This window comes from Schistocerca piceifrons, chromosome 8 (genome assembly GCF_021461385.2).
Source record: "Schistocerca piceifrons isolate TAMUIC-IGC-003096 chromosome 8, iqSchPice1.1, whole genome shotgun sequence".
In the NCBI taxonomy this organism is placed as follows: Eukaryota; Metazoa; Arthropoda; class Insecta; order Orthoptera; family Acrididae; genus Schistocerca; species Schistocerca piceifrons.
This window is the reverse complement of record NC_060145.1, coordinates 203787115-203801648: the sequence shown is the minus strand read 5'-3', so window position 1 is coordinate 203801648 and position 14534 is coordinate 203787115. Positions and strand designations below refer to the sequence as shown.

Below are 14534 nucleotides of genomic sequence, written 5' to 3'. Positions count from 1 at the left end.
CTATGGGACTCAACTGCTGTGGTCATTAGTCCCCTAGAACTTAGAACTACTTAAACCTAACTAACCTACGGACAGCACACAACACCCAGCCATCACGAGGCAGAGAAAATCCCTGACCCCGCCGGGAATCGAACCCGGGAACCCGGGCGTGGGAAGCGAGAACGCTACCGCACGACCACGAGATGCGGGCCGCTGCGCTAGTACATACGCCTTTGACAGACGCTCTCGCAGGTAAATATGCAAATGGCAAACGACCGTTGCAATGGAACGTGGACATAGAGCATTTCAACACATAAAGGCCGGCTTACGAAAAGCAGTACTCATTACTCATCCTGTACCAAATGTACCTCCTTCAATAATAGTCGATGCCAGCCAAGACGCGTTGGGAGCCACACTGCACCAGAAAGTAAACGACAAATGGTAGCCTTTGGGTTTTTTCTCACGAAAACTTACAGACCCACAAAGGAAATGGAGCGCATACGACAGAGAACTATTAGCGATGTATGAAGCTATTCGGTACTTCCGCCCGTATCTAGAGGCAAGAGCATTTACTGTATACACCAACCATAAACCAATAACCTTTGCATTCAGTAAGACCCAGGATAACTGTTCTACACGTCAATTTCGCCACTTAGAATACGTCAGTCAATTTACTACAGATATCAAGCATATCAAGGGAGCCGAGAACATAGTCGCCGATTTCCTGTCGCGGGTCTCGGTTATTTCACAAACCACAGACTACCATAAATTAGCCGCAGCACAAGCTAAAGACGTACATTTCCAACAGTACTTACAGGACGTAACAACAAAATTTAGGTTAAAATTAATCTAGTAGGCGGGCGCGAATGTGAAGATATGGTGCGACATAGCTACGAACTAACCCAGGCCTTTCATCCCAGGGCAACTACGGAAAGAGGTATTCGACAGCATACACGGTCTCAGTCATCCGGTATCAAACTACTCACGGAACGTTCTGTCTGGCCGAGTGTAAGGAAGGATTACCGGTTGGGTAACAACATGCTTGCTGTGCCAAAGGAACAAGATTGGACGACATGTTCATAAAGCAGTTGGAGATTTTGCCTCGATAACAAAGAGGTTCTCCAACTTTCATTTGGACATTGTGGGCCCTCTACCACCTTCGGAAGGCTACATGTATTTGTTGACATCGGTGGACCGGTATACAAGATCTGCAGAAGCTTCTCCACTATCGGGCATTTCAGCATACACCGTAGCTTAAGTATTTTTGGCTTCTTGGATCTCCCGTATTGGATGTCCAATGTACGTGAGAACTGATCAAGGGCGACATTTTGAATCCACTTTCTCCCAACAATTAGCCAGACTCTGTGGATTCCGCCATCACTGCACCACCGCTTATCACCTAACGAGCAATGGGATGGTTGAGCGGTGACATTAAAGACAGTATTGATGTGCCATAACGACAGCTGGACTTCAGCGTTGCCAGTGGTGCTGCTAGGCCTCCGAACTGCCCGCAAATCAAACCTAGATGCATCCGTGGCTGAACTGGTTTACGGAGAGAACCTCAGGCTGCTGCCGAATCTTTCGTTGCACCGACCGAAGCGACAGCGGGCGACATGCCTTACGTCTTACAACAAGTCCGCAACCACATGGAATAGCTACTACCGACTCCTGGTTCTCGACATGGCACCAAGATGGCATTCGTTCAAAAGTAGCTTTAGGAATTGCCCTTATCTGTGTGGCTGAGGACAGGCGCTGTATGAACACCTCTTCAGCCGCCATATACTGGGCCGTATAAAGTACTCGCGAGAGGTGAATATACGCTGCAGATATATCATGATGGGAAGCGACGAACAGTTTCCATTAAGAGAATTATACCGGCACTCATGTGGCCACCAGCTGACGAAGAAAATCAAGACACCAGTGAAGAACCGCCGCCTACGCAAAATGACGAAGTATTGCCCGCAGAGAGCAACACGTCAAGCCAGAAGCAGGAAACTACACCGGAAGACTCACCGTTCTCAGAGAAGCGCTTTAAGGCGGGCAGAATTACATAATACAAGCATCCTTATGTTCCCGGAGCTCCGCTCTACAAAGAGGGGGGGGGGGGGGGGGCTGTGTAGGAACCGCCTGGTGACACAATGAAATCGCACAGTGGACTTTGGCGTTTATTCAGTGACAAATGTTTTTATGATGGGTTTATTCTTTGGTTTTGTTCTAGCGCTATGCCATCTGTTTTTACGTGTCTTGTCTTTGTTATTCTTCCTCGGTTTACTGATTTGCAAAAAGATTTTGTTGTGTTCTTGAACGCATTACTCGGTCTCGAAAATAATTATTAATTAGCCTCAGTGGCTTCAGCACTACCTTTTACAGCGTTTAGGTAATTGGAAGGTTGCGTTTGTTCTTGACACTGTTTCTTCACGTTGATGGCGACTGATGCAGCTGAGTTGTTCTATGTGCTAAGGTTCAAATGGCTCTGAGCACTATGGGACTCAACTGCTGAGGTCATTAGTCCCCTAGAACTTAGAACTAGTTAAACCTAACTAACCTAAGGACATCACAAACATCCATGCCCGAGGCAGGATTCGAACCTGCGACCGTAGCGGTCTTGCGGTTCCAGACTGCAGCGCCTTTAACCGCACGGCCACTTCGGCCGGCTATGTGCTAAGCTTAGACACTAACGCCTAGTGTATTGCTGAGATGAGCCTTTCTATGTTGGAATCTTTAGGATTTCTGGTGAGGGCGTTGTGCGAGGCATTCCATGGTCTTAAGTCTATATTACATGATTTTCAGCTACGCAGATGTGTTCTCAATTGTACGTCAGGTTAGGTCATATAGTTAGGATCGAGGATTTGTCGAATATACTAGGATCAATGACGGGGCCTTAAGAATATTAGAGTTTATGATACTGTTATTGTGAGTATATGGTATTTCCATGTGGTCTAATGGAGGACATTTGTATCTGTTGCTTGTGAAATTTCGTGTTGGCCGGTTGGTTAATAGCGAGAATGAACCTTAAATCTATAATAAATTATATTTCCTCCCATAATATTTTCTAAACTTTACATTTATAGTCACCATGAATGTGCTTATTTATCTTTTGTCCATGTTCGTAGTTATGCGAGCACAGCTTAATGAAAACAATCTGCCTTTCACGGTATTAACAGAATGACAAACAGCTTTCGGTAAATAGTGTTCTTTTCTTCTTTTCATGCAACTTTCAGTGTGCTACCGTCCTGAATGCATCGGGGGTAGTTTCTTTTGTGATTCATGCTTCTTACATCGGGTATTAGGCAATACAAGGTGCAGTTTACATTAGTGTGGGGCACTTAACTCTATAAGGGAGCATGCAACTACAATTATTGTCCATGTTAGTATGACTGGTTATCTTGATTACTTTAATACATATTAATGTCCCGTTCTTCATTCCGTGGTGCCAAGAAAGTGTGTTTATTACCTAACATTTCATTAATATAAATCTGGTTGTTATTAGTTCATAATATTAAAAATTGAAAGGAAACTTTATACTTTCATGGCTTTATTACGGGAGCCATATGAACTACGAGGGTCGCTCCAAAAGAAATGCACACAATTTTTTTTTTAAATCCTTCTTTTATTCTACATGTTTGAAAGTCTTACAGTGTGTACATACATCCTTTAGGAACAATATTTTCATTTCTCCACGTAATTTTCATCCCTCTCAACTGCCTTACGCCATCCTGGAACCAGCGCCTGTATACCCGCATGGTAAAATTCTGGACCAACCTGTTGGAGCCACTGTTTGGCAGCGCGCACAAGGGAATGATCATCTTCAAACCTTGTTCCTCGAAGAGAGTTTTCCAGTTTCCCAAAGAGATGATAGTCACATGGAACCAGGTTAGGACTGTAAGGAGGGTGTTTCAGTGTTGTCCATTCTTTGTGAGCCATTGTCAACATCCTGGGAACACACCTGGCACAAACCTTTATTAAAGCCAACACTTTCAGTATTCTGCAAACACTTCCTTCCCCTAGCCGAAAGTAGCGTGACAACTCGTTCACTGGGATGCGTCTATCAGCGGTCACCAATTCGTTAACTCATTGCACATTTTCTGGAGTGTGTGCAGTACGAGCCCTGCCGCTGCGCCGGCCGAGGTGGCCGAGCGGTTCTAGGTGCTACAGTCTGGAACCGCGCGACCGCTACGGTCGCAGGTTCGAGTCCTGCCTAGGGCGTGGATGTATGTGATGTTCTTAGGTTAGTTAGGTTGAAGTAGTTCCAAGTTCTAGGGGACTGATGACCTCAGAAGTTAAGTCTCATAGTGCTCAGAGCCATTTGAACCATTTGAACCTGCCGCTGCGAGGACAATCCTCAATCTTGCCGCGCCCGCTCTAATCACGTAAAGAGCTTGCCCACCGACTAACTGTACTGCGATCGACAGCAGCATCTCCATACAATATTTTCAACCTCTTGTGGATGTTTCCCACTGTCTCGTTTTCACAGCACAGGAATTCTATGACAACACGTTGCTTCTGACGAACGTCAACTGTAGCAGCCATCTTGAAGACATGCTGTGACGGCGCCACTCACGGGAACAGGTTGAACTAAGTTTAAAAACAAGCAGGAAAGATGTATCTACACACTGTAAAACTTTCACACGTGCAGAATGAAAACTGTATTTTTACAAAAGTAGTGTGCATTTCTTTTGGAGCGACTCTCGTAGTTGCAGCTCTCATATGGTGATGATTCTATGTCCCCTCCCTCCGGCGGCTCCCCCAGTGCTGCTTGAAGTGAGTGTTCAGTGTCGCTAGTTTTTTTTTTTTCTTTTTATCTCGCGCGAACAGATTGTCGCCGTGTTCTTTAATTCTGCCTGTCTATTTACTATGTGTTTTAATCTGATTCATCGACCTTTTTGTTTTTACATTTTCTTCGTATCTTTTTCTCCATGTTTCAGTTTTTAACAGTCACCGTCTTATCGCCTGCTTTTGTTTCTTTTTTATGTTTCCTGAATTTGTTTTTTAACTTTTCTGTAGGCTGCAGAGCGGGGTATTGTGCTGCTGCCAACCCCTCACCCCCCCTTCCCCCCACCACTGGCGGGGAATCAAAATCCCACAGAGAAAAAAAAAACTGAATGGTGACTTCTTGAGGATAGATTAATGTGAAGTGTCTGATGTGCTTTTTATTCAGTTTAGTCCATATTCTGTAATCATTTTATGTTCACCTTGCCAGTGCATGAATTTCAGATGTGCTCTTCATAGTCTGTTGGAAAAAGTGTGATGCTATTAAGATCACTTATGCTGCAGATAGGCATGTGCTCTTGATATCTTTCGATTATAACTTCGATGACCTGTGGAGCTTTCGAAATATGAAAGATTGAAATTAGTATAAATTCTGTTCTTGAGATTTACAGGGCTAGATCATGCTGCAGATAGCTTTAAATGGGTGTGTGATTATCTGCTAGTGTTGTATTTAGGTCATTCTTCTTTTGATAAGAATTCCAATTAACAAATGTGAAGACCTTTAATAACTCCCAGCTATATCTCAACCAGATTCAGTGGGACTGCTTGTTTAATTATATTACAGCACGTTTCTTTTCATAGCTACAATTTCCTTATTGTAATGATATTGATTCCTGTACAAGTGTGATGATTCTACTGATTTATTGCTGTGTTAGCGTGCTCATAGCTGCACCAATTTAAGATCACGCATCATGCATATAATAACAATGCAAATGGTATAGACAATGTGACTTAGTGATGCCTTTATCTACTCAGCTGTTGTTAGTGAAGTGGAAAACTGATCTGCATCCGTTACTTGGGATTCAAAATAAACCGAAGAAAGACGAAAGTCACGAGAAGTAGCAGTAATGACAACAGCCAGAAACTTTACATCAGGATTGATGGTCAAGAAGAAGATGATGTTAAGGAATTCTGCTACCTAGGCAGCAAAATAACCAATAATGTGGGGAGCAAGGAGGACATTGAAAGCAGACTAGCGCCGGCAGAAATGTAATTCATGACAATGGCAAGTCTGCTAGTCCGAAACATGGGTCTTAATTTGAGGAAGACATTTCTGAGGATATTCGTTTCGAACAAAGCACTGTATGGTAGTGAAACGCGGATTGTGGGAAACTCGAAAAGAAAAGAATAGATACATTGGAGATTTGGTGCTGAAGAAGAATGTCGAAAAATAACCGGACTGATAATGTAAGAAATGAGAACGTTCTCCGCAGAATCGGAGAAGAAAGAAATATATGGAAAACAAGGAAGAAGGAACAGGATGACAGGACATCTGTGAAGATATGAGGGACTGACTTCCTTAGTATTAGAGGGAGCTCGACAGGTTAAAAACTGTAGAGGAAGACAGAGGGCCGGCCGGGGTGGCCGAGCTGTTCTAGGCGCTACAGTCAAATAAAGGGAAAAATATTTCTGGTGTATCCTCTTCTTGGGTTTAGTCCCTCCACCCCAACAGCCCGTGTCCTGTTTACTTCCCATATCAGTAAGATTGCGTTGCTCATTTATGGGTACAATTTCTTAAGAGAAGGGAAATGTTTTAATGCATTAGTACCGGTTTCATATTACTTACACACTCAGCTTGAAGTCTAACGGGTAGTTGCGGAAATTTAAAGTGAAATACTAATATCGGGAAGTGCACTCTTCGATTTTATATTGCATGAATAGTTACGTGGAGAATGTTCTGAGAATTTGTGGTTATTATAGCTGTTATCTGAATTTCGTGTCACATGTACTTCCCAAGTTTAAGAAGATGAATATTTGACTGGAGTGAAATTTTTTCGGGTGTTATGGTAAAACGGTGTAAATAAATTATTATTGCATTAAAAAGATGATGTGTATTAGTTTTATTATTATTAAAATCCTAGGCATCTGTGGCACGTAGAAGGAAGTGAGATGACGTGTTATGTACCGGGGGAGGGTCGGGGGAGCAGAATAGTTGTAGCAGACTCCGACATCCCGCACCCTCCTTGCCAAGAATCGGATCCACGATACGTCGCTTGAAGCTACATCATAACTACGGACCGTCATTCTCAGGAACTTACCGAGAGAAACGCTTCTCTGTCGATGGGGTACAGATGTCCAGCGGTGAGCACCAGCGGCTTCCGCGCGCGGCTGACGAGGATCCTCAAGGCGTGCTTGAAACGCTCGCTCGCCTCCACCCAGGAGCAGCTGTACGCAGCTGCTGACACGGCCTCCGCCTGTCGACATCAAATACCAGTTAGCGTCGCACATTACCCGATGCAGGTATTAGGCAGCAACCTCTAACGTGTAAAATCATGTAACACTGTCTCCGAGTCATACTGTAACATCGAAGTCTTATAACAAGTGAAGGGGTGTTTCCCATTTACATGTCATATCACTTTTTTCGCATATAGATATAAACGAGTGCCGAGAGCGTCTCTGAATAGAATCGATACGATCACCGTGGTCAATCATGATAGCTTGTCAGTCGGTGTAGAATTAGATTTATTGTGAATTTTGGGGATCATTTCAAGTGAAAATTTGGACTGCATCTCAGTGCTCGCTCTGTCAAATATTTTATGTCTAAAGTGTGATGTCGTCAGTCATACGACCACACCGCCGCCTGAGAGATCGATCCGCCGGATGCGATTCTCTCGATAAACCGAACAGGAGAACGTCTGTGCTAGCCAAAGAGTAGACACAGCCAGTCGCAGTACTTACGCTCACCGCGAGGTGCCGCTAGGCCACTTCATGTGTAGCAGGAGTGTACTGCAGGTGCGCCAGTCTACAAATTCAAATGGCTCCAAGAACTATGGGACTGAACATCTGAGGTCATCAGTCCCCTAGGCTTAGAACTACTTAAACCTAACTAATCTAAGGACATCAAACACATCCATGCCAGAGGCAGGATTCGAACCTGCGACCGTAGCAGCAGCGCGGTACCGAAGAGAAGCGCCTAGATCCGCTCGGCCACAGCGGCCGGGGCCAGTCTACAGTTCGTCAGCCAGCGCCGATATTAGTCAGTCATCACCTGCCGCTCAGTCATTGCTGCCGTCAAGTCTTTGTAGCCCTGTTGTAAAGTTCCGTAATAGTACTACAGTAAAGTCAACTGTACTAAGTTGGCAGCTATAAACAATTCTGCGTTCCGTCATGTCGACAGCCAAGTTAGTCTTCAAATTCACCGGATTCGACATTCAAGATTGCGAGAGATTAATTCGTCGTTGCAAGATTTGTGACTTTTAAATTATGTCATTCTACAGACGCTTAGTCTAGTCGCGTCTTCTATAATGGTCAACCCGTAGGTCATGGACTACAACAAAGTTAAGTAATAAATACTTTCTTATTTTGTACTCCTACTAATTAATTGTGTTTTCCTGTTGTAGCTACCCATCAGTCTTGGCATAGTAGAACCCACGTTTCCATCTCCTTGGTTACCTCATGCTGATGGTCTCGGTTACGGTGGAAGATTGAGAGCCATCATGATGTACTTTCTGTCTCTCAATACTTTGCTGTTTACAACTTGCCCAATAATCTAGAAAAAGAGTTCTTTTCCTTGTGTATTTTGCTCTTGCGTTCAAGCAGTTAACATAACGTATGAATTATTTTAAGTATCATGATATCCAACAATTTGACAGTGAAGCAACAGTCATCACTTTATCAAAAATTGTGTTCTTGATACTCATGGAAGACATAAGAGATGAGACAAGCAGTCGCTGTTCTAGAACAGAAGTGAATCAATATTTCCCTCACTGCTCCGCTAATCCGCTACCCAGTAAGTCCTTTTCACTGTTCGAGTAAAGTCCAGACATCGAGAATTCTAGTACATGTTCACGCTAATATCAATCAGTAGGCTCATCTCATGCGACGCAACACACCTTCAAAATGGGACATAATCACGTCCGCCCTGGGCTATATTCTCCAAAGAGTGTGGCTGAAACGCCCCATGGGATCTTAGGTGCACTGGTCGCGTGGCATCACTTGAAATGAGGCAAAAAGGCGATTCATCAGATCACACTTCACGCCTCCAGTCAGCTGCTGGGCATTTCCTACGTATCTGTCCCAAACAAGATGTGCAGCTATGAGCAATGGATGTCTCACAGGTACCCAAATCCAGATGCCCAATGCACGCCGTTCCCTTCTTCATTCTGAAACTGGATGAGATGAAAGAGCGTTCCCTGCAGAGGAAATCCTTGTCAGGTTAGAAACCATCTGCCATTAACAGGCACATCCACACATGCAGTTCAGTGAAGTACTCTGTTCCGCTGATTCCAAACAACCGACTGCAACATTTAGCAAGAGACAGCACTATAAAACTGAGTATGTGAGTCGGACAGAGCAGCTTCAGATTTCCGTGACTATTGCTGCCATCAGTTTGATAACACTCGGGAACTACAAGTAGTGGTCTTTCTTGGAACTGTAAATAACCGCTGTTAGAGGTCAAAAGTTGCTTCCCTTTCTAGATAGTTTATAGTTTTGAATTTTTTGCTGAAATTTTCTTCAATGTTGGTGCTTCCTGAACCAGTGTGTTGGAGAAACATTACCTTATAAGAAACAGTTAAGTAGCTATTTCGATTAAGAAAAAAAAAGGCACTGAGCACTATGGGACTTAAAACCTACGGTCATCAGTTCCCTAGAACTTAGAACTACTTAAGCCTAACTAACCTAAGGACATCACACAACACCCAGTCATCTCGATTAAGCATGTCTTCACTACATTTCAGTGTTCGTTTGCTGTCATTACATGAATGCTAACTTACAGACACCACGTTTTGTTCGGTCTTGCACTGTGTGGTAATATTGGACACATTGTGTGTAACAAAACCATACTGGGGAAAGCTACTAATGCTGAAGCAGGGGATGGGGAGGTAATGGGGGCTCTAGACCAGGGATCCAAGTGGGCGGGGGTTAGGGGAGTGGGGGGAAGGGCATCCACCGTGATTGATTTCTCTACTGGCTGTCTAGTAAGACTGTCTCATTATGCGAATATTGAAAGGCAGTCTCTTTTAGTTATTAGAAACCATTCGAAAGCCAAGATCACACAAAATATTTTTATTCAAGACAACTGGTTTCAACAGTTTTAGCTGTAATGTTCAGGTCTTACACACTTTTTTTAAGTAAACCATGTTCATTTTACGCTGACCTCATGCAAAAGATGACAAGTGGATGCAACTCACCACATCATAAACGTTTGTCACGCTAAAATATTTGAAATAACATGGCGTCTTGTTCAAAAGGCCATGTCCACATACATACTGCTCAAAGATGCTCGTTACATGATACACATACGTACACAATAGCACAGCTGTTTACTCACTCTGGGCTCATACTACACATCGCAATTCCACTTTCGCATAACCTTTTGGACAAAATGCTGTGTGATATTAAATATTTTAGCGACGACAAACGCTTATAATGTTATGAGTTTTATCCACTTGACATCTTGTGCATGAAGTGAGCGTAAAATGAATCAGGTTTACTACAAAAAAATCTTTAAGACCTGAATATGACAGCTAAGACTGATGGAACCGGTTGCGTTGAATAAAAAATATTTTATGCTATCTTGGCTTATGAATGGTTTTTAGCAATGTCTAATAAGAATCACTCAAGGTGTAATGGTTGTCATCGGATAAAATATGACCAAAAATATCAAACAAATTTCTATGTTTGTTACATCCACCACCTTAATAAATTAGCGTAAATGAGTTTTGAAAAATAAGATCGAATATAGTGCACGATAATCGTGATTCATATTTTGTCTCTGAACACAAGCGTTCTGCAGTCTCGTGTAGTTACAGAACACCCAGTCCTAATCCAGCGCAAAATTAAGTCACTACACATTTTCGCAGTAGGACGTATCCTTTCATGTCAACAAGATCCGTTCATTTATAAATTCTGTATTCAATGAGTCTGGTAGAACGTTTTGATCACAACAGTACACGGGTTACATCAAACACCTCCTTGAACTGTGAGAGACTCTCGCCTCGCCCTCCCTTCTCCTCTTCGCTGCTTTTACCGCTTATCTATTGTTGTAGAGCTCAACTGTTAATTCGTGTGTCAGTATTGTTTATAGTGTTGTAATGTACAGTATATATGAAGACTGTCTCTTGTTAGTACCTGCGGTGACATCGCTTGTTCTAAATAGTTAGTATGTAAATCATATTTGAGTTTCATCCTCGTTTTAAGGACCTGAAATGGAATCTCAACGCGTGAGAAAGTTTTACAGTGGTGCCATCAAACCAAACTCTCAGAAAGCAGCTGCTAAGTCTGTGAAGAAACTGCTGAAAGTGACTTAGTACTTTACGAAGAAAGACTACTCTGTTGATAACGTTAGTGAAGTTTATACTGAACCAGAACCTCGTCTACTTGTGCCTACTTCTTCTAAGGAGTGTTGACGAGTTTCAGTGAATCTGAAATTGTTGTGGAGCAGTATTTTGTAAGAGAGGCGGTGGTGAATGCGATCATGAAACCGAAACCGGTGACGGTACTGACAGTGAAATAGTTAAAATCGAGCATGAGAGGTGGGTCCAGCGAAATGGAAAAACGTGAAAAACCTATTCGTGGATATGTGTTTAGCGAAAGGTTTAGACTACGTTATGAACAATTTAGCAACTCTGAATGTGCCTACAAGTCACAAAAATATACTTATCCAAAAACTTGTTCCTTAGAAAATTTCTAAACGGAGAGAAAAATGAAAGCAGATTGCTGCAATATTCCGAATCAAAGGAAATGCACTTTATATTTTCTTTTAATTATTCAGTGAAGGCATGGACTTATTTAATGTTTATTCTACTTTCAACCTGTGGAGTTTCTGACGGGAGAAAGGGGAAAGATAAATTGATGATTGATGAAAACTGCGCTAATTATCGCTAAAATTCAGTGGCGTGACTTCTACACCGGAGAACGAGGGAACTGCAGCATATGGTCAAAACAGACGAAAATTATTGGTAAGAAGTGTTTCGGCGTTATAGAAATACATAAACATTTGTGAACAAGAGGACTTCCTTCCCGTAGTGATAACGAAATTTTTTCAGCCCCAAATAAAGGCAATTATCAAGTTTTCCTTGGAATAATTGCTCATTTGACAGATTTTCGAAACTACACATCCAGGTCGTGGCCATCAGTTATATTTGTCCATCACTGTTGGTGATAATATAATATTAGTACAGAAGACCGTCGTTCGCAGTCCTATAAAAATACCAGTAATGTGAGTGGTAAGTATTCAGGTTTAAGTGGAAAGATAAAGGAAATGACTTCATTAGCGTTTCTATGTCCACTGTGTTGCGCTGGTCCAAAACAATGTGGTGAAATTGTTATAATCAGCTGATGGTTTTCAAGTTTTGCAACGATTATATGACTTTTTTGTAGCTTCTATTCACCGTTGGCACATTCTTAACAAGAGTAATTGTGGACTTAACACACTATCCGACACTAGATGGTCGTGCCCTGAGAAAGCATTATCACCTATTCGACAGAATTTCGATGCCATTTATGTGTCACTTGAAGAAGTTGTCGAGAACAAAGAAGAAAAGGCGGCAACAAGAAATGAGGCGGAATCACTTCAGAAAAAAATTTAAAGAACTGGAAGATTAGTTGTTTTCTGAGATGACGTCTTGTCTAGAATGGACAAAACTAACAAATATTTGCAAAATCGTGGGGTGGACCTAATTAGCGGATATTAAGAGTTGCTATCATTGGTTCCGTGTTTCAGCTATTTTAGGGAAAATTTAGATGAATATGAAAACCAAGCTAGCAGATTAAGTTAGCATGTGTTTCGAGATTGTGGCTACGAAAGCAAATGCAAAACAAGGAGATTCCCCGATAGAGAAAAATCAAAAAAATTGAGTAGACTTGATAAATTTCGAGGGGCACTTACTGCAGCTGTTGACTAACTGCAAGCAGAAACGAAAAATCGAGAAGAAAAGTATTGCAAAGCATCAAATATTTTCCTACTTCTAACAAATAATATAGTAAACAATAAGCTAAAGAACGTATTAAGGAAACGTCAAACCTTTGGGAAAAATATCGAGGTGATCTCGATGAAGAAAGTTTTAGATGTGAAATTATTCATTTGAGTGACATTTGAAGAACAGAAAAGACTGCCAATCAATTCGGCAGTCGAATTATGTGAATTGATGGTTGAAAATTGTCTTTTTACAAATGTAGTATTGCTTACCGATTTTTCCGCTCAATACGATTTGCGAATCATGAAGCTGAGAGAAGATTCTCCAAAATAGCCCTTATCAAGAACAAATTACATGCTACAATGCAAGGAGAAGGAATTTCCGCTCTCGCCCTTTTATCAGTTGAACATGAGATGACCAGTTCTCTTGACTTCCAGGGTTGATATAATATTTCACTTGGACGAAAACGAGGAAAAGACATCTTTGAGATACTAATTTGTGTGTGTGTGTGTGTGTGTGTGTGTGAGCGGGGGGGGCTCGTTTATGCAATTGGAACGTTCAGTTAGGTATATCATCTAATACATGGAATGGCTGATGTAGAAGTACGTGTATTGACTTACCTTTCCTATTTTACTTTCCCAGAAATGTATTAGGTCTACATGAAGTAAGCAGGCGGCACACATTTTTTCTAGCCCTGGGCCTCCACATGGGTTAACCTGGCCGTGCTCAGAAAGGTGACTTGGTAGAAAGTGCTCAGAAAATCACATATTGGAGAAAGAGCAACGTACGAATACTGACCTCTCCACACAACAACGATTTTGAATTTGAAGAAAAAGTCAGAAATGGTAAAGCAGGAAAAAACTAAAAGGAACAATTTATTTGTAGGGAAGAAACACAAAGCGAAAAATCAGGAAACGACTGATGGAAAGACAACAACAGCCGAAAAAATTTAAAAAACAACAAAATTATTTGAGTTCATGAGGCGAAGAAGACCCAGACGAAGCATGGATATTTTGTCAAAGCCTATTTTCAGACCCGTTGTCAATGAAGGGATGGAGGCGTGTGTATCTTGTCGTGTTTGCCCTCATCATCAATTTCCCAGTGCCAAGGCAGAAATAACAACTTTGTGATTTTTTGTTATTAATGAAGTGTGTTTCCGGATTTTCATTAAGACCAGTTATTAAGACTTTTTCTTATGTCAGTGAAATATTTCGACGTCTTCAAATTGAGTTTTGGTAACTCAAAAAAGATATGTCATAACCCATGTTAGTAGTTTTTGGGATTTCTATATGTTTTTATGTAATTTTTCCATTAAAATAAAACTGTTTCCTTGTTTTAAAGTTTTTTTCCATTCATTTAAATAGGTACCCTATTTTACCTCACCAGGAGGGGGTGGAAAACCCGGTTTTTGTTCCTAGCCAAGTACACGCCTATTTTACGCTGCGATGGTTTATTTTAATCTGAAATTTGACTAGTAGGATGTTTTTGAATATGTAACATATCTGCATAAGCTTAATTTGCAAACTTATTGATCACCGAAAATAATTTATATGAATTAAAATTTAGGGTATCCTACTTTACACTGTTTTCCCTTACGTACCGTTTCACTGCCTTGACTTTTGTCGACGGATGAAGGTCACATGACTGCCTGGCACCAGTCTTACAACATTTACAGCACTTCAAAGCGGCCAGTATGTTATATTGTGT

General features: G+C 41.8%; 1 protein-coding gene across 1 annotated transcript in view; it reads right to left on the bottom strand.

Moving 5' to 3' along the window:
• Nucleotides 1-14534, bottom strand: part of LOC124712197 (odorant receptor Or2-like) — a 44789-nt gene that overhangs the window by 17853 nt on the left and 12402 nt on the right. Inside the window, exon 4 of the mRNA XM_047242494.1 lies at nucleotides 7008-7163. Within this exon, the coding sequence (XP_047098450.1) occupies nucleotides 7008-7163 (156 nt within the window). The remainder of the gene's footprint in view (nucleotides 1-7007; nucleotides 7164-14534) is intronic.